The sequence below is a fragment of the Dicentrarchus labrax genome, unplaced genomic scaffold (assembly GCF_905237075.1).
Source record: "Dicentrarchus labrax unplaced genomic scaffold, dlabrax2021, whole genome shotgun sequence".
Classification (NCBI taxonomy): domain Eukaryota; kingdom Metazoa; phylum Chordata; class Actinopteri; family Moronidae; genus Dicentrarchus; species Dicentrarchus labrax.
In genome coordinates, this window is record NW_026136720.1 from 27,524,561 (window position 1) to 27,548,780 (window position 24,220).

The 24,220-nt window shown below is 39.5% G+C and overlaps 2 protein-coding genes across 2 annotated transcripts in view; one reads left to right on the forward strand and one right to left on the reverse strand.

The window, feature by feature from the left end:
• The window catches only part of dnaaf4 (dynein axonemal assembly factor 4), a 161,068-nt gene that overhangs the window by 135,072 nt on the left and 1,776 nt on the right, over window positions 1–24,220 (forward strand). The gene's annotated exons all lie outside the window — the stretch shown is intronic.
• cry2 (cryptochrome circadian regulator 2) lies at window positions 1,958–22,284 on the reverse strand. Its single transcript, XM_051383194.1, has 13 exons — window positions 21,960–22,284; window positions 18,283–18,391; window positions 15,792–15,934; window positions 11,862–12,046; window positions 11,322–11,410; window positions 11,034–11,174; window positions 10,753–10,878; window positions 9,451–9,636; window positions 9,171–9,322; window positions 8,825–9,027; window positions 7,387–7,467; window positions 6,730–7,274; window positions 1,958–5,148 (listed from the first exon to the last, which is right to left on the reverse strand). Exons 1-12 carry the CDS (start codon window positions 22,115–22,117, stop codon window positions 6,736–6,738), a joined length of 2,112 nt encoding a protein of 703 aa, XP_051239154.1. The 5' UTR covers window positions 22,118–22,284; the 3' UTR covers window positions 1,958–5,148; window positions 6,730–6,735.

Genomic DNA, 24,220 nt, shown 5'->3' on the forward strand with positions numbered 1-24,220 from the left:
AAAAGTACACACATTCTTTACTCAAGTTAAAGTACAGATACTTGTGTAAAACTACTCCAGTCAAAGTAGAAGTACTAATTAAACTAAAGAAGTACTATTTTGTTGTTGTTTTTTCCATTAGCACACTACTGTTTTCATTAGTTTATAATCACCTGAAATAATAAACTTTGTGTTTTCTGTACCTTATTATGAGACATTTTTATCTACAGAGGGAGCAAGTGGCCTCCCAAGGAGTTCACTATGTTTGGACAACAGAAACTCTAGCTCTACATAGGGGCGTTTGTTTCGTGGCCACCTCCTCTTATCCCATATTACCTCTTTACTTCCTGTTATTCTCATAAAATGTCTGTTTGAAATATGTGCTCACACAAATGTATTTGTTATGAATATATTAACAACGAGGATCAGTAAGTGTCAGGTTCAGATTTCAGGGTGAAATTTAAGTCGAGATCTACTTTTAGATCATTCTGTCTGTTACCGCACGCACACGCACGCAAACACACACACACACACACACACACGTGCACACACACACGCACACGCGCGCACACACACACACACACACACGCACGCGCGCACACACACACACACGTACACACACACACAAACACACACACACACACACACATACACACACACATACACACACACACACACACACACACACACACACACACACACACACCACCTCCCTGTCCTGTTCTGACAGTGAAGTATCGAGTAACACTCGAGCAGATCAGACTGCAGCAGAGTCCTCATCATTTTTACAGATCATCAGGGAGGGACGCAGCCATGAAGCCCTGACGCACTGTGGAACACTGTGAAAGGATGGAGGGGTTCATGGGAAAAACGACAGAGAGATGGAAGGAAGGAAGGAAGGAGTCAAGAAGCTAATCGAATGAATCAGAATTTTTGATGCTTTACAAGCAGATTATTATTGAAGATCATATTTTACATAAGCATAAATCTGAGTAAGGAAAGTAAAAAGCAGCCCCCCCTCCCTCATTACCACCACCTCCCCGAAGGAAAAAAAAAAAAAAAAAAAAAAAAAAAAAAAAAAAAAAAAAAAATTAACCGAATGAATATAAATATGTTTCAATAAATCACATTTATAAGTGAATCAAATCAGTGAATCAAATTTTCATTTTTAAAATCTATTTCTGTGATTAATGACTTTTGTTTATCTTAGTAATCAGTAAATGTTTGGTCATTTTGAACACTATGGATATGCTTTGGTCTGGTGAATAATATTATCTAAAGCGGAGGGACTAAAGAAATTAATGACGTGGTTAAAATAAAATCATTACTACTGAAATAAAGTAATAAAACCTTTGAAATACATTCAAAATATCTGTATATTGATATATTTTTAGTTTGTATAACTAGTTTAAGTACAACCAGTGATGTGTTATTAGGCCTCGTAGACTTGCTACCACCTAAAATTTGTTCTAAAAGCTGTGATATGCTCACTCAAACCACAAGTAAATATAGAAGTACTTCCTCAATATAACAGAATCTCTCATAAATCACAAATTTGGATTCAGAAATTTACAATTTTTTTTCCGTCCTGAAAATGATTAGTGTTTGATTAAAGAATGGCTGGTTAAATCACAACTAAAACAAGACCGCAAATCAAACTGAAATTTTTCGGAAAATGACTAGAGACTGTGGTGGAAAATATGCGGCTCGTTTTCCCACGTAGCAGTAGTAGTAATTTAGTAGTAAGAGACATATACCGGTAATCTGTGAAAAAGGAATGAGACTCAATAATCAACAAACCCAAAGCGTCTTTAGAGCTTTCTCAGCTCTGATTGGTTGTTTCCGTTCAGGCCAGGTGGATTCTTGTAAATACCATTAGGAGCTCTAGGAGGAGCAAGAGGAATCTGATTACCATAAGAATTAAATATTAGGGAACTTTTCATACAGCACAACCAGAAAGAATGCCACAAACTGCCGGTTCAATCACAATTCCTTCAGCAATTTTAATGAAAATAAACTCTTTTTGTACAATACAAAACAAATAAATATCCACGTAGCCTACAGTTCTCAGACAGACCTCTGGCCCTGCAGAGCATCGTACTGCTGTTAGTTGGAATGTGCAGCAAAACACAAGCATCTGATCAGGGCTTGTGTTGTGTTCGGGATTAGTGGGAACTGTGAGCTTTTCTGGTTAGCCCCGAGAGGCTCAACTCCACTGGCTGATTCATCCTTTACCTTATGGGATTCACAGTACCCACTTGTCTTTAACACCAACAGTACCACACCTGCACAGGCTGCAAGTTTCGTCTCTTAACAATCCATGATCCCTCTTTGGGGGAACTTCCACCCATCCAGGCAACACTGAGGGGGTTTCACAAAGTCTAACTGCTACTATGGCTTGCTTGTTCTGCGCAGGGTTCAAACTAAGTGTTTAGGATGAAGTGACCACAGATTGTCACTTTCAAAAACATTCTGATGCAAAAAGAAAAAGAATGCATGGTTCCTCCAGAAATAACCTGATGATTTAAAGGTCCAGTGTGTAACATTCAGGAGGATCTTTGGTCAGAAATGGAATATAATATTCATAGCTACATTTCCATTAGTGTATAATCACCTGAATATAAGAATAGTTGTGCTTATGTGACCTAAGAATGAGCTGTTTTTATCTACAGAGGGAGCGGGTCCTCTTCTACAAAGTCCGCCATGTTTCTACAGTAGCCCAGAAGGGACAGAACAAACACAGGCTCTAGATAGGGCCATTCAATGCCACTAAATGCTACACACTGTTCCTTTAAATCCATTTATTTTTTGTAAAAAAGTATAAATTCAAGATTACCTTTATTTGGTAATGTAATCAGAAAATACAAGATTTTAGGCAATTTTGTGTCTGTTTATTAAAGCTGCAATAGGTAACTTTTATAAAAATAATATTTTACAAGCATCCACTGGGCCTTAGTGACAACTACCAGTCAGAGCAGAGAAAGATAGTTGTTTGTTGAGTCTCATTCCCAAAGCGTCTGTATTTAACGACCTAGGAATGAGACTTAACATTCAACTACTTTCCTTGGCTCTGATTGGTCGCTTTTGCCCGGTGGATTGTTGAAAATGCCATTAGAAAATTTCAGCAAATATGACAAAATATTTTTTTTCTTTTAACACCTACTGCAGCTTTAAACCAGTTAAATCAGGAGTGAATTTGTAGAACTTCTGAAAGTTTTGGGATCCAGAAGTTAAACTGGACAGTACAGTCCATGCTAATATTGAAACAATTCCTAATCAACTATTTGATTAATAGAAAATGTATCTAAGAATCTTTTAGATGATGGAGGAATTGTTTTGGTAATTTATCAAGCAAAAATGCCAAACAAATGGCTTTTCAGGTGTGAGGGTTAACTGCTTCGTAGACTAAATCTCATTGTTTTTGTGGCAAAACAAAGCATTTAAAGACACCTAGGACTGTGAGAAATAATAGTTTGGTGACATTTTACAGAACAATTATTAGTTGATGAATCCAGAATAACAATCAGGTTCAAATTTAATCTTTAGCTTTAGTGCGTGTACAACTGATAAATCTCAACAGTTCACTGACCATGTGCAGAGTTTACTGTATCTACTACCCTCCGGTGGACACTTTTGGTAAGAAACATCCAAGGTACAAGTCTTTGTGAAACCCCCTTTAAATCAGACCATAATTAAAACAGACAGGTTATGGTTTTACATATTTCATATACAAACTCTGATAAATATTGTGTATGGGGAGAACAACACGGCAGTTTTTTTTCCTCTACATTCATTCCACACAAGCAGGACTTTCGATTGCCAGAGAAAAATATGGCAAATGCAAAAACTTGTGGGTGTTTTTAAGAGTAAAGCTGTTCATATACACAAGGTGTAGCCCTGGCCTCTTAACTTACAAGGTTTCAATAAGAGATGTTCTATACCTTCAGAAGATGTGTGACCCTCCTAAACAGACAGGGAATTTATGATTTAGAGAGGTGGACTACAAAAATGTTATGTTCCCTTTCACTAATTCACATCTTCTCTGCTGCTAGCAAAAAAATCTGACATTTTCCAAAAGATTCACATCTTCCATTTACATATGAAATGTATTGTTTCCAGCCTAGGAACCCGACCGATGTGTAAGCTAATATTTGATTTGCTCAGGCAGATAGAATTCACATTTGTGAATTAGTCTGGGGATGCCAGGCTGTAGAGTTTTAATCATGTTCTGTAGTGTATCTTTTCATTTGAAGGTAGTGAAATCAGGAGAATGTCCCGAGTAAAATCAGCAATCATAACAGATAACCGTTTTCCCATCTGAATATAAAATTTGTGCCTCCTAAAGCAGGCCCAAAATGTCCACAACTGTACATCGAAGAGAACTACAACATAACGGGAAGTTTAATACATTTCACTCAAGGTCAGTCTGAAGTCAGTTTTTAGCCTGGCCAGGACCCAGTCACTCCGTTTCTCGGTTGTCCCACACGACTTATTAAATCTCACAAATCACGTTTATGCAAAATCATTACTGCAAAATGTCAAAATACACTGCTTTATCAAATGACTCTTTCCCAGAGCAGAGAGACATAGACAGTCTGGTGGGGAGACGGGACAGTGTTTTGGGGGGCAGGTGACATTCAGGCTTCTGCACTACCTTGTTTCTAAGGAGAGGACATTAGCAGAAGCAACAGGACAAGCAGAGAGGTGCTACTGCGGACGGCCACACTTGATTGTATAGGTTCAATGTGGATTTGGTGTCTAAGAGTTGTAGTGCATTATGTTCTTTATTAGCTGTGTGTGTGTGTGTCTGTAAGATGAAATGGTACAAGAGAAAATTACTCATTACTCATTTTAAATACTTTTTAGGAATATAACCTGATCCATGTCCTCAAATATGAATCATGTTTGAATCATTTACAGTAATTCTGGACTGGTTCTGTTCTAAAAATTGGTCATTTACTTTTTCTCATTTAAATACTTGTAGTATTTCCTTTTTTTTTGAAGACAGGAGTAAATGTGAGTAAAATGCTTCTGTACTGCTTCCACTTGTGTTGTATGCATGCTTTTATATATTTATTTATGTTGTCCACAGATCCAGAAGCCTTCTCCATGTCTTTATGAGTCCAGCCGTCAGTGTGGATGTTTGAGGACTGTTCTTCTGAACTCCCCCTGAAAGAGAAGCCAGAGCAGAAAACAATGTTTTAGTCACTTAGAAAGTACTCTAATAATCCAGGTGAGAAAACATTGCATGTAATGTTGCAGGCATTGCCCCAAAGCTCATCTATCACACTGAGCTGAGGTGTCCGATACAGTATGTAAACTAGCTTTAGTGAGATACTTTAGAGTTCAGGAACTGTAGCCTCTTTATTTGTTTAAATAGTAACATTGTGCCTGGTAACACCAGAAAATGCAAAAAAAGCAAACATGTATTTGCATCTCTGTGAGAAACAGACGGCGCTGGCAGCTCGGTGACATGGTGGCAACCTGCAGGGCCAGCTGGTGGCCACGTCACAGCTAGTGAGCTATTCTGTAATATGCTAGCTCTAGCAGCTAAAGCAGTCAGCCAAGGAGGCTTGCAAACTGCCAGTTAGTGAGCAAGCATTGCTTCAGATAAAAAGAAAAACGTTAGCAAGCTATTTTTATTTACGGAGTCATTAAAAAGAATAAGAAAAAAAACGTTAACAATCTAGCTTTTTGAACAATTGCAGCTTTTTTTAACAATACAAAAAAAGTAGTGCTGTCAAACTTAAAATATTTAATCGCCATTAATCGCATTAATGTCATAGTTAACTCGCATTTAATCGCACATTTTTATCTATTCTTAATGTCCTTTGATTTCTTTTTGTCGAGGGGGCGGAGAATTCGCATCAGCTGTGTGGGATTTCAGAGTGGACGTGCTGCGATGATAGCTCAGTTCGCAACGACAGAACACACAGATCACTTTGGTTTTGTCACACTACAAAGTTAAACAAACGTTAATCTCGTGATAAAAAAATTGACGCCGTTAAAATGGGTTTGCGTTAACGCCGTTAATAACGCGTTTAACTGACAGCACTAAAAAAAGGTTACCAAGAAAGTTTTCTCAACTGTTCCAGTTAAAAAGAAAAACGTTAGCAAGCTTTTTTTGTTCATGGTCTCAATTAAAAAGAAGAAAAAATTTTAGCAAGCTAGCTTTATGAAATGATTCATGCTAAAAGAAAAATGCAAGAAAGCTGTTTTATTCACCGTCTCAATTAAAAATATATAAAAAATAAAAGGTTAACAAGCTAGCTTTTTGGACCATGTCAATTAACAAGACGATAAAAATCAGCAACCGAGACTTTTTTTAATTAAAACTACACAAAAAGTTGTATGACGACAGTTTTCCAGGGTTCTTAATGAGCATGTAGCTAACATGTTACCTATATCTTCTTGATTGGCATCTCTGTTGCTCTAAATTTCTTTTTTGGGGGGTCACAAATGGCTTAATGCAAATTGTTATTGTAGAGGTTAACCTAATGAGAATTATTGAGCCTTACAGGTGCTGGTAGGGGAATCTTTCAGAGAGCTAGGATAGATATTTAATCCTGCCTCAAGTCTTTATACTTAAATTAGAATAACCACATCCACATCCTTATATATTAGCAGTTCTATCCAAGCACCAAGAAAACACTGCCATAAGTCTGAAACATGCTCTCTAGAAAACATTTTGTATTAATTCTCCTGATTGTGTTTTTCTAGATTCTTATTAATAGATACTGTATATTGTACCTTGTGTCACTGCTGATGTCCTACTGTCTCTCCACAAGCCTCCTCCTCCATTCTCTCCTCATCCTGCTCAACGTCCTCCTCCATCCTCTCCTCCTCTGATCTCCGGTCCCCCTCTTTGGCTGCTGGAGTGCAGCTCTGTCGCCCTCGTTGCCTCTGGCTGCGCCGGAACTTGCGTGTGAGGCCTTTCCTCCTCTGCCCCAGGGAGGAGGAGGAGGAGGAGGAGGAGGAGGAGGTGGTCTGGGTCGGGGTCGTTGCTGGACTCGGAGACGAAGAGGAAGGGCAGGAGGGTTTGGACCTTGACAGAGGGCTCTGGGCTGGGGAGGGTAGAGCTGCTGTGGATGAAGGATGGCTGGCAGATGTAGATGTTATGGCTGCAGAGGGCTGTGCGTGTGAGCCGGAGGAGGCGCAGGGTGTTTGGGATGGGTAATCATGCGCTTGGTCCTCCAAGTCTGGTTGTGGTGCGTAGGACGTGCAGACGGTGGATGAATCAGGAGCTGTAGAGCAGCCAGCTGCTTCATCGTCATCAGGACCTCTGGGAGGAGAGTCTGAGAGAATAATGAGCACATAGGTACACATGTCAAAGTCAGACTGTGCACTAAGAAAGAATTATGATCCTTGATGGGAAAATAAGAATCTTGCTTCCGTGTTTCCTCCTACCAGGGCCACTGCTGGTCTGGGACTCATCGGTCATTGGTGGCTCTGCCTCCTCTTGGATCGTTGGTACTGATGCTAGTAGACCTGACACACACACACACAAATACACCGAACTGTGATATAATTCTCCGACCTACCGTTAGGCGTATCTATGAAAAAGCCAAAAAGACATATATTCTAAAACCACATCTTAAACTCACTGTTAGAGACTCGTTTCATTTGACCGACTCCTACTTTCTATTCTAATTCAACAGTCTTATCAATAATTCCTTTTTGCTATGATTTTGTGTATAAGAATGAGAAAAGGAAAGCAGATAAATCTTTAAATTATAGTTTCTAAAAGTCTCAAGTACAGAAAATATCTGTGACTGCTGCAGAGTCATGGCTTTTAAAGTGAGCTCTTAATGAAAGCTGCAGTAGGTCATTTTTATAAAAAATAAAGTTTCACTATATTCACCATACCCTGACAGTAGTCTCATGTACTGTTATATAGTGAAAGTTTCAGCAAATATGACATTAAGTTAAGTTCTATAAAAGTTACCTACTGCAGGTTTAAGGTATGTAACTTTTACATAAATAACTTCTGAAACTATATCCACAAATACACCCATGTGAGCCATCAGGCCCCCCTATTATGACCTTTTCTGGGTAAACAAAAGGTCTATCTCTGTAGGGATCCTTTACATAATACTGTCAGACACTGTCAGTGGCAAAAACAAGCACTTTTAGGGGACAAGCGCATTTGTCGCCAAGGATTAGCTAATGTTACGTGTCAGCCAGTTTCTCATCTAACTCCTGAATTAAGGATTTATTTTGACCAAACCAGAGTTGGTGATTGTTGGCAAGACCACAAAAGACTGTTTTTTTTTGTTTTTTTCTATTCAGTTTTAAGTGTGTTTTATTGTTAATTATCTGCTAGGTAAAATGACTTGAAATAAGTTGCTGGTGCTCTAGTGCGACATCTAAGTGAAGTGGTTCTGATGCATGTGAGGTATGCATGTTTAGGAGCCAACAGAGAGCTTTGTTCCACTTTTTTGTGAGTTGTTATATTTATTGGAAAACTATTTACAAGATTAGGCTTCAGAGCAATGTTTCTGATCACAAGAGTAAAAGAACTAGTAACTCGTCAAGTTTTTCTTTTTCTTTTTCATACAAGTACGGATATTGCCACATTTTACTCGTTCGGTACTAAAAAGTGCATTACCTATACCGGATACTCGTTTCAGCCGAGCACTCGCTCAACCCCTCATTAGCAGTAATTTAATACTGCCCTTCTCCGGGTATTTCACCACAGATAGCTAGTTCATAATACTGTAAACATATAAATATTGAAATACTTTCATCAGTGGCCATTCTGCAGGCTGGATGGAAGTTTTGTTGGGATGAAATGTGTTGCATACCCCTGCTGTACACCCCTACAGGTCAGTGTTGTCAGACTTACTGAGTCCTCTGTAATGGGAGAGTTGCTGGTAAACTTGTTTCATCCTCTCGATGTTAAGCCTGCTGCCCTCTGCATGGTTTATCATCGGTTTGGGGTAATCCACTCCCACCACACAGTTGGCTGACTTCTGGACCGACTCTGGGGCGTTCCACGGCTCGTAGATGTACCGGTTGGGGTAGTCCTTCAGGATGGGGATGTAACGCCTGCAGGAAATTTCGAATGGAAAGCTCGAATCATTTAAACTTGAACCCTGTTTGTTTCTGACATTTACAAGCATACCCAAGCTATTACAAGGAGGAATATGGAGAGTTATCCATTATGGTAGGAATACCAGTTAAAAGTCTACCTGATGTAGTCTCCTGATGGGTCAGTTCTCCTTCCGAAGCCGACAGGACAGTAGCAGTGGAAGAACTGCTGGAAGAAGGCACTGCAGGACAGCCACATCCAGCTGCCAGCATTTACACTCCAATCGGCATCCAGCAGCAGCTCCTCAAACACCTGCAGGAACACACATAATGCTACATGATGTATACTGTCAATTCAAAAGTCACTGACGCAAACTGTGTTCTCCGGCTGTCAGACACCAGGTTGGTGTTCGAGATTGAGTGAAAACCGTTTTTTCCTACCTTCATGCCGCTCTCCCAGCTGATCCACAGGTCCCCCCTGGTGAGGAAACAGGCCACGGCGTGTCGGGCCAGGTGGTGGATCCAGCCCTCTTGTCTCAGCTGGGTCATGATGGCGTCAATCCAAGGAAAACCAGTCCGACCCTCAGCCCACTTGGCCAGTGCCTCCGGGTTCTGGTCCCATGGGATCTGGAGACATATGACGCACAGGACAAAGAGATAGTAATTATATACTTTTCTTTCTCTCTACAGGAGGAGACAAACGATTTAATAGGTTCGAGAGGACGGTTTTAGTGTCCTATGGTCTAAATTAGATTTAAAGACTTTTTTACTTTGACAAAATCTATATTATGGGCATCAATGAGAAAACATGGAGCCACAGTGAATTCTCAATTCTGATTGGCTGGAAGGTTTGGAACTTTTAGTAACTAGACAGTACAAGTGGACAGCTACAATGTATGCGTTTGATTCTATATGAATGTGCAGCTAATGCTAATGTTAGCTCAGCTTGTTTCTCTGATAACTCCAGATGTCTAATGACTAAAATCCTTAAAAAGCACCAAGAAACAGTCAATGTATGACAGATAGAGCTAGAGTTTATACACTGTTTAATGATTATAGATTACTGATTGAATCAACTACATATAGAACATAGAGCTAGAGTTTATACACTGTGTAATGTGGAAATGTTACAGATAATTTGATTACATATGGCATTTCCTTGGCATGTGGCATAATAAAAAGCAGGATAATAGCATCCAAGTGAGCACCATTAATGATTGTTATGTTTGTTATTCGGTTCTTTAGCTTCTAAAATGGCAGTTGGTGGAACTGTTTTGCAGGGATGCTGGGTGTGATTAGCAAGTTTGCATTGTTTTGCTGAAAATAAATATCAGCATATTCATAATGTTCTTCTGTTATTTTATCAGCATGGGATTTCTGGCCTTTATTGTCACATTACAGTGTTGACACATTCGCCTTGAAAAAGTGCTGCATGTCTCTTGAACCATGTTTAACATTTGAATTCCATTGAATCTAACATAATGCATCCAACACAGTACTTTGTATTTAAATAAATTCACTCTACCACAAATGTATTGTGTGTGTTACATTTTCAATTTCAGTTAACAGATGTACCACAGTGCATGACAAGTCGTTGCCCTTTATATAAAGTGTCTGACTCACAAACACCCTTATGTAAGACAGCTGCTGCCGTCATATCTACAGGCCAGAGAGTGCTGACAAATGTATGACCTAAATAACAGTTATTCCTTCTTGTTTGAACGGAGTGGTGCAAGGGCCCACCTGGACACAGATGGGGTTTCCATCCATGCGGTCGAAGTTTGGGTTGTTGGTGGCGGCTGTGTAGAAGAACTCCCTCCATAACAACTGGCCAAACAGGGACAGAGGAGGACTGCAACGCTTACGGAGCTGATGGAGAGCACAGGAGGGGAGGAACAACAGACAATTGCAATTAAAAAGTTCAAAATTTGATCATCAAGGAGAGTAATGAATTAGAATTGTCAGAGGAGCAAAAAGCAAAAAGAGTGATATCTCTGAGGCTAGGCGGCAGGTATGCACTGTACCTTCATGTAGAGCTCTCTGAGGTTGTAGTACAAAACCCTGCAGGACAAGCAGCCGAAGCGCAGGAAGGGGCTGAGGCCGGTAGGACTGGCATACAGGGAGCATGTGTTGACCCGAGGGTGCTCAAAGTTGGCCACCCACACCTACACAGACAGACACAGTGAAGGCATTCAAGTGATCATCTGAGATACTGTCATTTTTAAAGTACTTGCAATTAGGGAAGGGACAGCAAACTCAAAATGTTGTGGATTAGACCGGTAACAGGGTTTTAATTTCAGCTTCTGGTTTACCTTTTTGTCCAGATGTTTGTTGAGTCTGTCCAAGGCCTCTGACTCTCCTCCCTGCCAAATAGCTGGAGGTAAACCTTCTGTCCTGAAACCTGGAAAACATAATCACATGCAGACAAGGTCAAATACAAAGCAGCTATTATCTAATGAACCAAACCTTGCTCAAGTGCTAAACAGGGTTATATAAGCAGGAATCTGGTGATATGATACGTATCGCGATACAAGGGTTACGATATGATATCCTGCAAGAGTTTATTTTAATGCAACAGAACAGTGGGATCTGCATTTGTAATTTATTACAGTGCCTGTTACATCCAACATCACAGCACTCAGTTTACGTTAACAACACTGCTGGGTGGCCAGTGGGGGTTTAAACACAAAAATCGATACAGTGTTTTTGGGAATCGATAGAATATAACTAAACAATTGTATCTATATTCAGCATCAATATACCCAGAGAACATCAGCAGCAGCAGCAGCAGCAGTATTAGGAGTCCTACAGTTGTCAGATTCAATTCAAGTGTTAAAAACAACCATGCATACCTAGTTCTTCCAGTGAAGGTATACTGTATAGCTGGTCGTGGTTGTCGGCTATTTTAGTGCGACATTTGTCCATCTGCTGCTGGGTGATGGGAGGCAGAGGTCTCCTGGGCAACTCCAGTCGGCTCACAATGGTCTGAAAGCGCTTAAAGGTCAGAGGAGGACTGTTGTTGTTCATCTCTATTATCCTGTGACCAATACAGAAAAGATAGAAAAGCAGAGCAACATACAGCAGAGTTTATGTAACAGGTTGGGTTAATGGCAATGTTCTGTTTAAATGCTCAAATACACAGACACAAAAAAGTCTAAAATGTTGGTATAGAAGGTAAATGTTGGACTAAACCTTTGATATGACGCTTGTGGTTCAAATTCATTGAACACTCTCACATTTTTCGCTTTATTTGGAACAACAAACACCAAAGAGTTAAGTTCTCCACACTTACTAAGCCAAAGGATCTGGGAGGCTTGATCCTGCCCAATCTACAACTATATTATTGGTCAGCACAAGTTAAAATGATGTCAAATTGGTTTATGGACAGGAAAGATTCCTTATGGTTGGGTCTTGAATCCCTATTTTGCTATCCCAGAAGGCTTAACTCCCTTCCTTTTATCAATAATATAGATCAGTTAAATCATCTCAAGAACAACATAATTGTTTATAACACACTACTGGTTTGGCGAGATGTGAAGAAATACCTGAATATTCCCCCTGTCATCTCTCTCCATTCTCCCCTGGCTCTGAATCCAGATTTACCGCAGATTAGGAGTATTGGTTTGATGGAGTGGACATCTAGGGCCTGTCAAACTTTACAGACCTGTTGGTCTCCGACTCTGTTAAGTCCTTTGAGCAAATCAGGGCTGATTTTAATATTCCCCACAAAGATTTTTATAAGTATCTCCAAATTCGACAGGCGGGATCCGCCTGAGACTGTCAGAGCTGGAAAACATTATAGTTCTAGCCAAATCTCCCAAAGGACTAATTTCCAAGATTCATACTTCACTACTTTACTCTGATTCTTCAGGCTATGACTCCTGAAGCTGTTGTGGGAGCGCGATCTGGGGGTGACGTTCAACCCTGTAGACTGGGACAAGATCTGCGGCGGGGTTTTCCCTGAATGTACTTCAATCTCTATACATGAACAGAACTTTACATTTTTTCACCGAACTTAGTACACACCTGTTCGCCTCCAGAGAATGTACCCTGACACCTCCAACCTTTATTATAAATGTAATATACACAAAGGTACATTTATCCACTTGTTTTGGTCATGTGACCGCATCCAGACTTTCTGGAAGGGGGTTCACTCTGTAATCCAGGAGGTCACTGGTAAACAGTTTTTGTTGACTCCTTCTTTCTGTCTACTTAACCATGCTCCAGACAATCTCTCGGACACCAAATCTCTGTTGATAAATCTTTTGTTTTTGGCTAAAAAATGTATCTTGCTGCGGTGGTCGACTCCCCAGATCCCTACAGTCGACATGTGGATATCACAGATTTCGGCTCTTATAGAAGTTGACTCATGACCTTAATCACAAATTGGACGAGTTTTGGAGGATCTGGGAACCACTGCATTCCTTTTTACAGAAGCCATAACTTATCATCTGTCTCTGGAAGATGAGGACTGTCTGCCCTTTCATTTATTTCATGTATGTGCTCTTTGTTTACATGTCTCCTGTCGTCTTTTTATTTACTTATTTATTTTATGTATATGTAGAAATATATACCACATCGCTCACTGTTAGTTTGGGAGGGACTTTTTTGTTTTGTTTTGTGTTTTGTTGTCTGGTTTGTTTTTTTTCTAATGTTTGTGCTTGAAAAAATGAAAAACCAATAAAAAGAATATTAAAAAAAATAAATTAAAAAATAAATTAATTGAACACGGTATTTAATATACAACTGAACTGATTATGAGCGAATTTGAGCCAAAAAACAAACTCTGGCTCCTCCTAGTGCTCCTAATGGCATTTACATGAATCCACCAGGCCTGAACAAAAACAACCAATCAGAGCTGAGGAAGATAGTTGATTGTTGACCCTTGGAGACTCAAGCCTCCAAACCAAAGCGTCTATCTTTTTTTATTTTTACCAAAAATGATCACTGAACTATACCTCAATTAATAATCACAAGATTGACCCTATTTTGTATTTCATCCTTTTCAGCTTGTTTAGCTGGTGCAGCTGACAGCAAAGCTCTGTATTTATAGTTTCTGTCTTATACAACTTGTCTATATCTGTGAGGCCCTGTTCTGGATCATTGCCCGCTGGATTTGCAGCAGGGGTGGCTTCCTATTGGTCCATTTACTGTGACTACTACAAATGAGCACAGTAAGCTCCACCACTACCAATATAAACCCTGCAGCTACACACACACACACACACACACACACACACACACACACACACACACACACACACACACACACACACAAAGCTAAGCTCCCTGCCGCCTCATCCACCCATATAGTATTCTTACACACACACAGGCCAGTAATATTTATTATGTAATACTGTGCTGGTCTGACTGCTCTCTATATTGTATATAGGAAAGTCCTTTGGTACTCCCTTCGCTCTTACTCATGCTGCCACCTGGCCCCAGCACATGGACAGGGGTGTGACCTGCAGTGACATGAGTTGATCACTGGAGGGCTCTGCTGCATGTCATGCTGTAAGAAGGGGTTTGGATTGTTCAGATTTTCATTCAGCATCTTCTTGGACGTTGTGGGTTATTGGTGTTTTTCTAAACTGATGGGTGATCTCTCAGCTGTACTGACATGACAGTTGATGGTCCACATTATGGTTTAATGCACAAGCAAGTGTAACTGAACCCAGCACTTACTCACAAACTCATATCATTTAGGTAGGCCTAGCATTGACACATTTTCCCAGTTTCATTCCTCCTTTTTTAACTATGCAGGGTTCATGATGAAGTGACTCAGGGTCATTAGGTGGTCAGAGTTTATGGGACACTTTGTGTTGGCTTGCTTTCTGCTGTTCTCACTGCTGCTACTGCTGCTTAATTGTGCGATTTATAATTAAAAATATGGCTGCACTTGGAGAGACTGACTTACATAACCAGACGAAAGGTAGGAGATTTTGAAAAAGTGTGGAAACCTTCAAAGGAGTGTCTTAGACGTCAAGGTGCGCAGTCATAAAAATGGCAGAGCATTTCTATGTTGTTCTTGTTTTTCCTTTTGTTTGTTTTTTTCTCTTATGTGATGTAGGGTGATTTGTCTTTGTTATCATGCTAAGTATGTAAAATGTTATGTTTATTTTCCTTTCATCTTTGTAAAAACCATGAGTACATTCTTCATTGTTTAATTATTATCACTGTCTATCTGTATGTGTGAAATACATGCAAAATTCAATTAAAATATTGCAATCACAAACGTTTCAATCTTTGAGGAGTTTATCAGTACAATAACGACAGAAATGCATAAAAAATCCATCTATATGATCGCATTAATCCAACACTTTTTCGGATCTACTTTCTCATACTGTGAATTGACATATCGTAAAATTCATCTTGGAAGTGGAAAGACACACAATTTGTGTCCTTTTTTAAAAAGGACAAAAACGCACAGGTCAACAACGTATGGCAGTAAAATAAAAGAAAGACAGTAATGTCAGCTGACATATTATTCAGTGCACAGCTGAAGACTTTACCATAATGCCTGAAAGTGGGGGGACAAAAAGTGTTGTTCCCGTTATTGTGGTGTTGGAGTGCTGCTTGCCCTGCCTGTTGCACCATCACAAAAATGGCTAGTGCTACTGACTTTATCCCTGTTTTTAAGGCTTTTAAATGGAGGGAGATTATCTCTCTAAAGGTAAACACCTTAGGTATGTGCAGGTGTGACTGATGTTATCCCCATTGTCATTATTCGTGTGTGTGTATGTGTGTGTGTGTGTGTGTGTGTGTGTGTGTGTTTTACAAACCTGTCCAGGTTGTAGAGGGTGTGTGAGTTTCTGACAACAGTCTCCACTCCAAACTCTTGGGCCATCTTGATGATGGCTCCATCCCTCTCCTTCCCATAAGGCTCTGGGTCATATTCAAACGTCAACCTGGTCACTTTCCACTCCTGAAGAAAGAAGAACATTGATCATGGTCAGGGATGGGAATCGAGAACTGGTTCCAAATTGTCCGATCCATCAGCTTATAAATTCCTTTCATCAATGCCGGCATGTTTTTCTGACAGCGCATTGCAACTGAATGTGTCTATGCTGCTGGAAACTTGCAACAAGAAGGATTCATGGCAGAGAGGAAGACGTGATACAAAGCGTGACTTTATTTCATGACAAAAGTCAAATCACTATAATTCTACTCTGTTTCTATACTGCGTTCAGACTAATAAACAGTTGCACTGATGATGAAAACCGGTGTAGGCCAATCAGGAATCAATAAGGGAATCGAAAACAACCAGACCGATAAGCAGACTCAATAATGGTAACTTCTGTTTCTGAACTTCACATAACCTCACGTGAACAAACCAACAGTGTGATGTGGCACAATGCAATTGAGTTGTGAGTACCTGAACAGTGTTATTTTATGATTATGTTATCTTTTAGCTTCTGTTTACAACTTAAACCCTGGTTTTAATCACCAGTTTGAAACCTGTGTAGTATCTTTAATGCAATGTTGTGTTTTAATGGTGAAGAATTAACAAACTATTTCAAGTCTGGCTATGGTCTACAGGGCATTTCAAATTAGAAAAAAAAGGAGAGGAGGGGAGCTATTACATTATCCTCAGCATTGTCCAGTGTTTTTACTCTAATCAAACTGTACAGGAGCATGTTTAACTCTGTGGTATAATACTTGGCAGAGCTACTGTAGTTGACCCTGTTTGTGGCTGGAATGAAGACCTGCAGAGCACACTATTGGGTTTCCATAGCATATAATGCAAAAGCAGGAGTGCGTTATGTAAGGGCTGTTGTATAGAGATGGTGAGAGCTGCTCCTCCCTGCCTGGAACTAAATCCCCACAGGGAATCTCCTCATAAATGCTAACAGCATCTGCAGCTGCTCCAATATGGTTCAGTGCTGTGTGAACAGTCTGTAAAGTGTATACAGTGTGTATTCAGTGTCAATCAGATAACTGGGCTCAGTCACAAAAACATAATAATGGAATAGTAATAATAATGTGTCTTAGCTCCGCCTCAGCTGCTGTGATTGTCACTCCTCTAAGAATAGACACTATAAAAAAACAAAGCCACAACAGGACGTGTTAAGTTCATCCTGCCATCATTATTCCTGCAGGTGTGGTTACAGGTGCATCTGTTGGCAAGCTGGAGTCTGATAGGGCTTTTCCACTGGCACTTCTGACCGGGGTAAACCATGTCGCGCTGAATTACGTTTCCATTACTAGTTTAAACGTGCCGAGTTGTGCAGAGCTGCGCCAAGCCGGACTTTCTACACTGAAGGTCAGAGTGCTCAGCTCTCAGTGCTTCTGTAGCTTCTAACAGAATCGCTGTGGTTTAAAGTTGACTTTCTGTCCTGCGTCCCGATTTGTACTTCAACATAGATATCTGCTTTATTTTACTGATTCATGTTGGCTTTCAGCTCTGGAGTCGTGTTAAGTTGCTGCTGATGAACAACATTTGATTTTGCTTTTCAAAAGCTTAATGTAACCAGGGACTTTTATTGTGAAGAAATTGTAAGAAATTAAATGGTTTATGGCAGGAGTTGGTAAAGACTAAACACAGAGCTACAAGAAGAGTGAATATTACCAGGTGGTCAGGAACACAACAAGTAATGTTGCTCTGTGTGTGAGTAAATGTGATGTGTAAACCACATCCACTTAAATGTGATGATACATCGATGTTGTGTTTACAACTTGTTTCTGCTGCCTAAAAAATGGCAAAAACCCCTCAACATTTGCCTATTATGAGACAGTGAGACAGCTACTGTAGCTAGCAGGAGTGGCAGTGTTTGCTACAGGTCTGATGGTGCTGACTGAAACTTCACAAAAAAGGATTGCCTCCTGTGCACACGACATCACTAACATTATTGTCTAGAGAATTTCAGCCAGTACTGGGAGTTTTTTTATTCTCCGATTATGGTTAAAGTTCCAGACGGGCCTAACATCCACAATAAAAGCAGGGTAACGTCCTTAAACCATTCAAGAGTGCATGCTAGCACCAGGCAGAGGTCTATTTCACACACACACACACACACACACACACACACACACACACACACACACACACACACACACACACACACACACACACACTGGGGTCTCAGTGAATACAATAGTCAGCAGAAACAGTTTGACAATCATCCGCCTGTATCAAGTGGTTCTTTTAATCAATAGCCTTTGCTGTTTGCATGGTGTAAGTTGTGGCCCCTGACAGACACAGAGAGGTGGTGGCCAGGGACACAGAGAGGTGGTGGCCAGGGACACAGAGAGGTGGTGGCCAGGGACACAGACCTTTAGAAGCCTTGGAAAAACATCAGTGGGCTGCCCTCTGACTACAAACAATCTGGAGTTGAGCTTCTTCAGACTGCTGTCCAGGTCCTCCAGAGCCTCCAGCAGAAACCTGCACACAGACACACATAAAGGATGTAATTAGCAATCTATTAGACAAACAACATGATTATTTATTGCAGAGTCAGGAATGCAACCACTAGGACTCAGGCACCATAGCTGACCATCAGTCACTGCGATCAGAGTCTCTGTGTGAATTCTTTTCCAAACAGCACAGTGAAAGGTGTGCACGTTGTGGTGAAGTGTAGGAGGTTTGATGGTTTACCCACATGGAAGTGCCTGTTGCACTTCTGTTGCAGCTTCTAATCTGCTCACTGCAGCTGTTCCTTCTTTCATTACTCTTATTTACAGGGTTTCTGCAGGCTTTAACAGGTTAAAGACTTTTTCAGACCATTATGAATGCAATTTAAGATATATTTCACAACCACACTGGCAAAAAAAGTAAATCAATATTGGTTTCATGCTGGTTTGGTTTTGAAGTTGTTACAGCATGAGCAAAACAAGCTGCCATCCCAGTTATTATGTGGAGAACAAAGAGAAACAGGCACTGTCGAAAAACACCTCGATCCCCTCTTCTCTAGTGCTTAAACAAAGCCAAAAACCAATCATTCAGTGAATATATTATTGAGTTTGAGCTCATTTAGGCTAATATAATCAACAGTGTGAAAAAGAGTACACTATGTATATCAGTGCTCCTTCAGGTGGCTTTAATGGAAGTACAGTTGTAGAATACTTTCACATTATCCCTGTGGACACAGATTTATTTACTTGTTTTGCAACTTGTCAGATAGGTGAAATTTGTCTTGGTTGTTGTCAGGATTGTCTCAGGGACAGCGTCATCCAAGCCTGTTACAGTAGGATACATTTTACAGTACCAGTGATACTAATTAAGGTTCAGTTTCATTCAGGTCAAACAGAGTCAGGGTGCTGCTGTTGTACATGTTTTCTCACTGGAAAGGCTCTGCTACACTAAATGGAACGGAACCCCAATTAGTATCATTGGTAATACCTGTGTTTACCCTACTATTTAACATCATAATGGCTGCTGTGGATAAGGTCTATTGCAGAATATCGGAGTAAGAAAAGTTAATTTTACACCCTGCAAACACACTGCTGATTGAATGAGGAGATAACAGAAGCCATGAAACTGTGACTCAAATCTGAAGTATATATATATTATTATTTTTTAATCACTGAATATGTAAAAAACATTCAGTCATAATCCAAGATTTTCAATTAATTGTTCAGTAATGTAGAGTAGAGGTCCAAAGTACAAATAATTGTATCTTACATTTTATCACAAACTGGTAGGAGTGTAAAAATGCACGCATTAGTCCCGACCCATTCAGTCTAAGAATGGTATGCTACTACCGTAAATATGATGATTCCACAGAGCAAGTTCCAACTGAAGTGTGTCAGTCCATAAAGATAACATTATCTGGATGGTGATGAGAAATCGGTTCAGGAGCATGGTGGTTCCACATTAAGTGACAGCAACAATGGACAGGATACTGTCAATAGACCATATGCAGTACGCAGCACAACATACACGGCATCTGATTATATTTATTTATTCATATATATGTGTATATATGTTCTGATTCTGATTCTATGGTTGACTCCTGTGTTTTCCCTTTTTTCCATATGGAAACTGTATCTATTCCAGGGAATGTCTATCCTGTATCTAAGTAAATATTTTACACTTAAGGTTAATTAAGATACTGATACGTCATTTACTGTATCCTGCAGTTTGGAGCCAAGATTTATAGTGTGGTAAAAGCGGATGGAGCACAAAATTAAACTGACCTTAACCTGTCTGTCTTGCTGGCTGCTAATATTATTCAACTGATTTAACTCATGGAAGATCTACAGAACTACAGGAAAAAATTCTCCGCCCCCTCGTCAAAGCCAGGCGACAATGGATGATTATTCAATAAAAACAACATTTGCACAAAGCAAGCCGATCCACTTTTCCATGTTGATAAGAGCATTAAAATGAGAAAAAATAATGGGACAAAAAGAAATCAAGGGACATTTAGAATAGATAAAAATGTGTGATTCATGCGGGTTAACTATGACATTAATGCGATTAATCGCAATTAAATATTTCAATCATTTGACAGCGCTACACAAAACATTTTTCTCACAACCCACTATCAAGCCAGCCCTGAATGATGCTGCATTCACACGGACTCAGGCAGACAGACAGCATCTTCCTCGCAGCATGGGAAAAACAAACCATCTGACAGAATGGCAGGACGGCAAAACAAAAACGACAATACGTTGCTATGGTGATGTCCTAATGTTTACAAAGAATGGAATTAATTTATTCAATAAAACTATTCCGTGCATAATACTTTATGCTGTTTAATTATTAGGGTCACACAGTCCAGATTACAGTATACTGCAATGTACTGAATTGTAACCTCTGTATCAGGATACAGATCAGCCAGATTCTTGCCAATACACAGCCCTCGCATTCTTAAACAACAATAATGATAATAATAATAGTAACAACAACAACAACAAAAATGTGTTATTATTATTACTGTTATTATTATCATTACACCATAATAATATTATTACTACTTTAGGGGTCGCCAAAGCTTCACATGGTCTTCTTGACTGTAAGAAAAAATATGACTATTGTTCATTTCTGTGAAAAGAAGTTTAGATTATTATTTAACATGTGAACTTAAAAGACCTGAAGCAAGCTGTATTATTATTATTGTTATTACTATATATATACTATATATCATCATCATCATCAAAATTCTTCCAAATCTCTGGTTTCCCACAAACTTCCTGCAGTCATTGTGTTCACGGTTTGTGTTCATTGTAGTTTCAGTTGTTCCCAAATGTTATTGTTATGCATTGAATACATTATGAAATATTCATACAATATCCCACTTATTCAGGGGTCGTCAGTTTATTAAGGAAGAATGTTGGGAACCACTGCGACCATTTTCATGTTTACAGGAATAATGCACTCACCACATTATCGGTGTCGCAGGTAAACACAGCGAAACACTGTAGAACTATAAGAATGCTAACATTAGCCCACATACTGCACCATTCCGTGTGTAACGTTACATAACAAAAACAAGGACTTGTTTAAGTTAAAATGTCGTTATTAAGCAGTTATTTATGTGTTATTATCATGACCTCCTTTCAGTCTCTTCCACCAAACTCCAGCGGGATAAGTTAGGCGATAGTCAACATTGTGTATCTAGAGCTAGCTAACGTTACACATTGTTGTACAGAAGTGAACAGTAGCTCAGCGGTTGTGAATGCCGAACACACCAACAGATTGTAACGTTACTGTTCTGAGAAGTAAGTTAAGTGTCCTTCTCCTCGGTGGGTATACTTTGCCGATACACAGCGTGAACAATAACTTGTTGGTTTCCTCTATGGTGATTGGTTTGGCATTCTCTCCATTTCTCTGTAAACTAGCGCTAGCTAACTGACGTGGAGCGGAGGCCCGAGCCTAAACTCCCAGCGCTGCACATTAATACGGCAATGAATCATACAAATGGCGACCTGATACACTGTGTTCACATAACGCGCGGCGTCTAACCACCGTTTAACGGAACTTCAACGTGTCAGAAGAAGTTACAAACCTCCATCGGTTGATTCCCACGTTGGCGGCGCCAGCAAACCACGGGTCCAGGATATAAACACAGCGCACTGTGTCCGCTCCATTGAGGGCCTCCTGCAGCGCTGGATTATCGTGCAACCGCAGACCTTTGCGAAACCAGTGCACCGAATTCACCACCATGGTTACTTCTTATTCCATCATTTGAGGGAAAATCCGGAGTGATCGATCGAAATGAAGCCGAACACGCAATGATTTAAAGGCTGAAACAGTCCCAGTTCAGGAGAAGTAACTTCACTTGCTGTCAAACGAAAACCAACAGTGAGGGGGCGTGGATAGTTCACTGTGAGTCTGTGCGAGCGGTTAGATGTTATTATCCCTGTATCTGTTCGCTGATTGGCCCGCGGGGAAAACGTCAACAGGAATTACAAAACTGGAGAGCTTTGATTGGTTGATTGGCAAATGGCAGAGAGCCGTGGTGAGAAGCTGTGTCACGTTTCCCATTGGGAGCAGTGTCATGCTACTTCTGATGTAGAACCTAAGCTGAAATGAGATCATTTCAGATTTCACATGGTGGTGCAAATTTATACAAAGCAGCCTGCAGATTTTACAGTCAAATTTAAGCTGGTCTTAGAGCTTCTGGGTGATGGACCATTATTTGAGCTCAGTTTTTGCACCACCATGAATAAAATACCTAAAGAAAATTATGTAATGCATGGGGGGAAATGCAAAACTGGAATTGCATAAGTCACTGAGTGAATTTTATGTGTGAAGAAATATTGCAAACGTTTTATGCTTGGCTGAGGTGAAAAAGTACAGGGCCCCTGAGGGGACATGGAGGAGATAACAATAGAACAATAACAGATTTGCAGTTATTCCTAAATGTTATTGTTATGCATTGTTATTGAATATAATACAATATCCCACTTATTCAGGGGTCATCAGTTTATTAAGGAAAAATGTTGGGAACAACTGCGACCATTTTCATGTTTACAGGAATAATGCACTCACCACATTATCGGTGTCGCAGGTAAACACAGCGAAACACTGTATAACTTACTCTTTAAGAATGCTAACATTAGCCCACATACTGCACCATTCTGTGTGTACATAACAAAAACAAGGACTTGTTTAAGTTAAAATGCCGTTATTAAGCAGTTATTTATGTGTTATTATCATGACCTCCTTTCAGTCTCTTCCACCAAACTTCAGCAGGATAAGTTAGGCGATAGTCAACATTGTGTATGTTTTTTTCTCCATCCAGATAACAATAGAACATGGGGGAGAAAATGAAATACTTAGGTGAAAAAAAAACACTTTTAATTTCGCCAGAGAAATATGTTTATTAGTAGATAATTAAAGAAAATAACCCACTGCTCAGTTTTAGGCATGGTTTTCAAATAAATGAAAGATAGATGAAGAGAATACTCTGCACAAGGGGATTTTCTTGAAAGGAAACTTACCCAAGCGTCTTGGACCTACTTGGAAATATATATATAAGAAGAAAAAATTTAATATTTCTCAGGAGAACAAAGTTTTTCTATTTTACTCAGTTATGTGTTTTGTCCTTCCCGATGCTCTGTAGAGCAAAAGCCTATCGACAAAAGCAAAAAGCGACAATGTAATGGAAAAATACATTCTGACATAGTGCGATGTAACCTTCCCCAAATTAATCATGAAACAAAAATGAATGCCATATTTCCATCGTGTTCTTACATTAAATTTAAATCCGTTGTTCTGCAATGGTTTAATGGAAACCAGCTGGTGAATTAGTGCCACCAGCTCTTTATCTCTCCTACACTGTAAAACCTGACAACACATCTTAATTAAAGAAGTTGACATAAATTATTCCTCCAAAAAAACTCACTTAGTCACTTATTCACATGAATTAAACTTAAATAAAAAAAAATATTGTTAAAGCAACTCAGTCGTTTTGAGTGAATTTAAATGTGTGCAGTATTTTAAGTATTGGGGATATAATTGTAGTTTGTTCCATTGACTCATTTTCTTTGAGCTGACTTTAGACATTATAAAAATGTAAGCATTATAATGATGTACAGTTTAGGATTTTTTCATTTTTGTTTTCCTTTCAGTTTATCAATCATCATTAGTGCAAGTATGCATCAAAATAATTCTAAATGGTCTCCCGAAGTGTAAAGATTTGACATTAGTCACAGAAAAAAACACAGAAAATTCAATTAATTGTAAATAGTTTTTATCATATGTCAGCTGTTTTGACAGGTAATGTAATAATGTGCTGAAAAAAACTGTGTAAATTCAACTTGG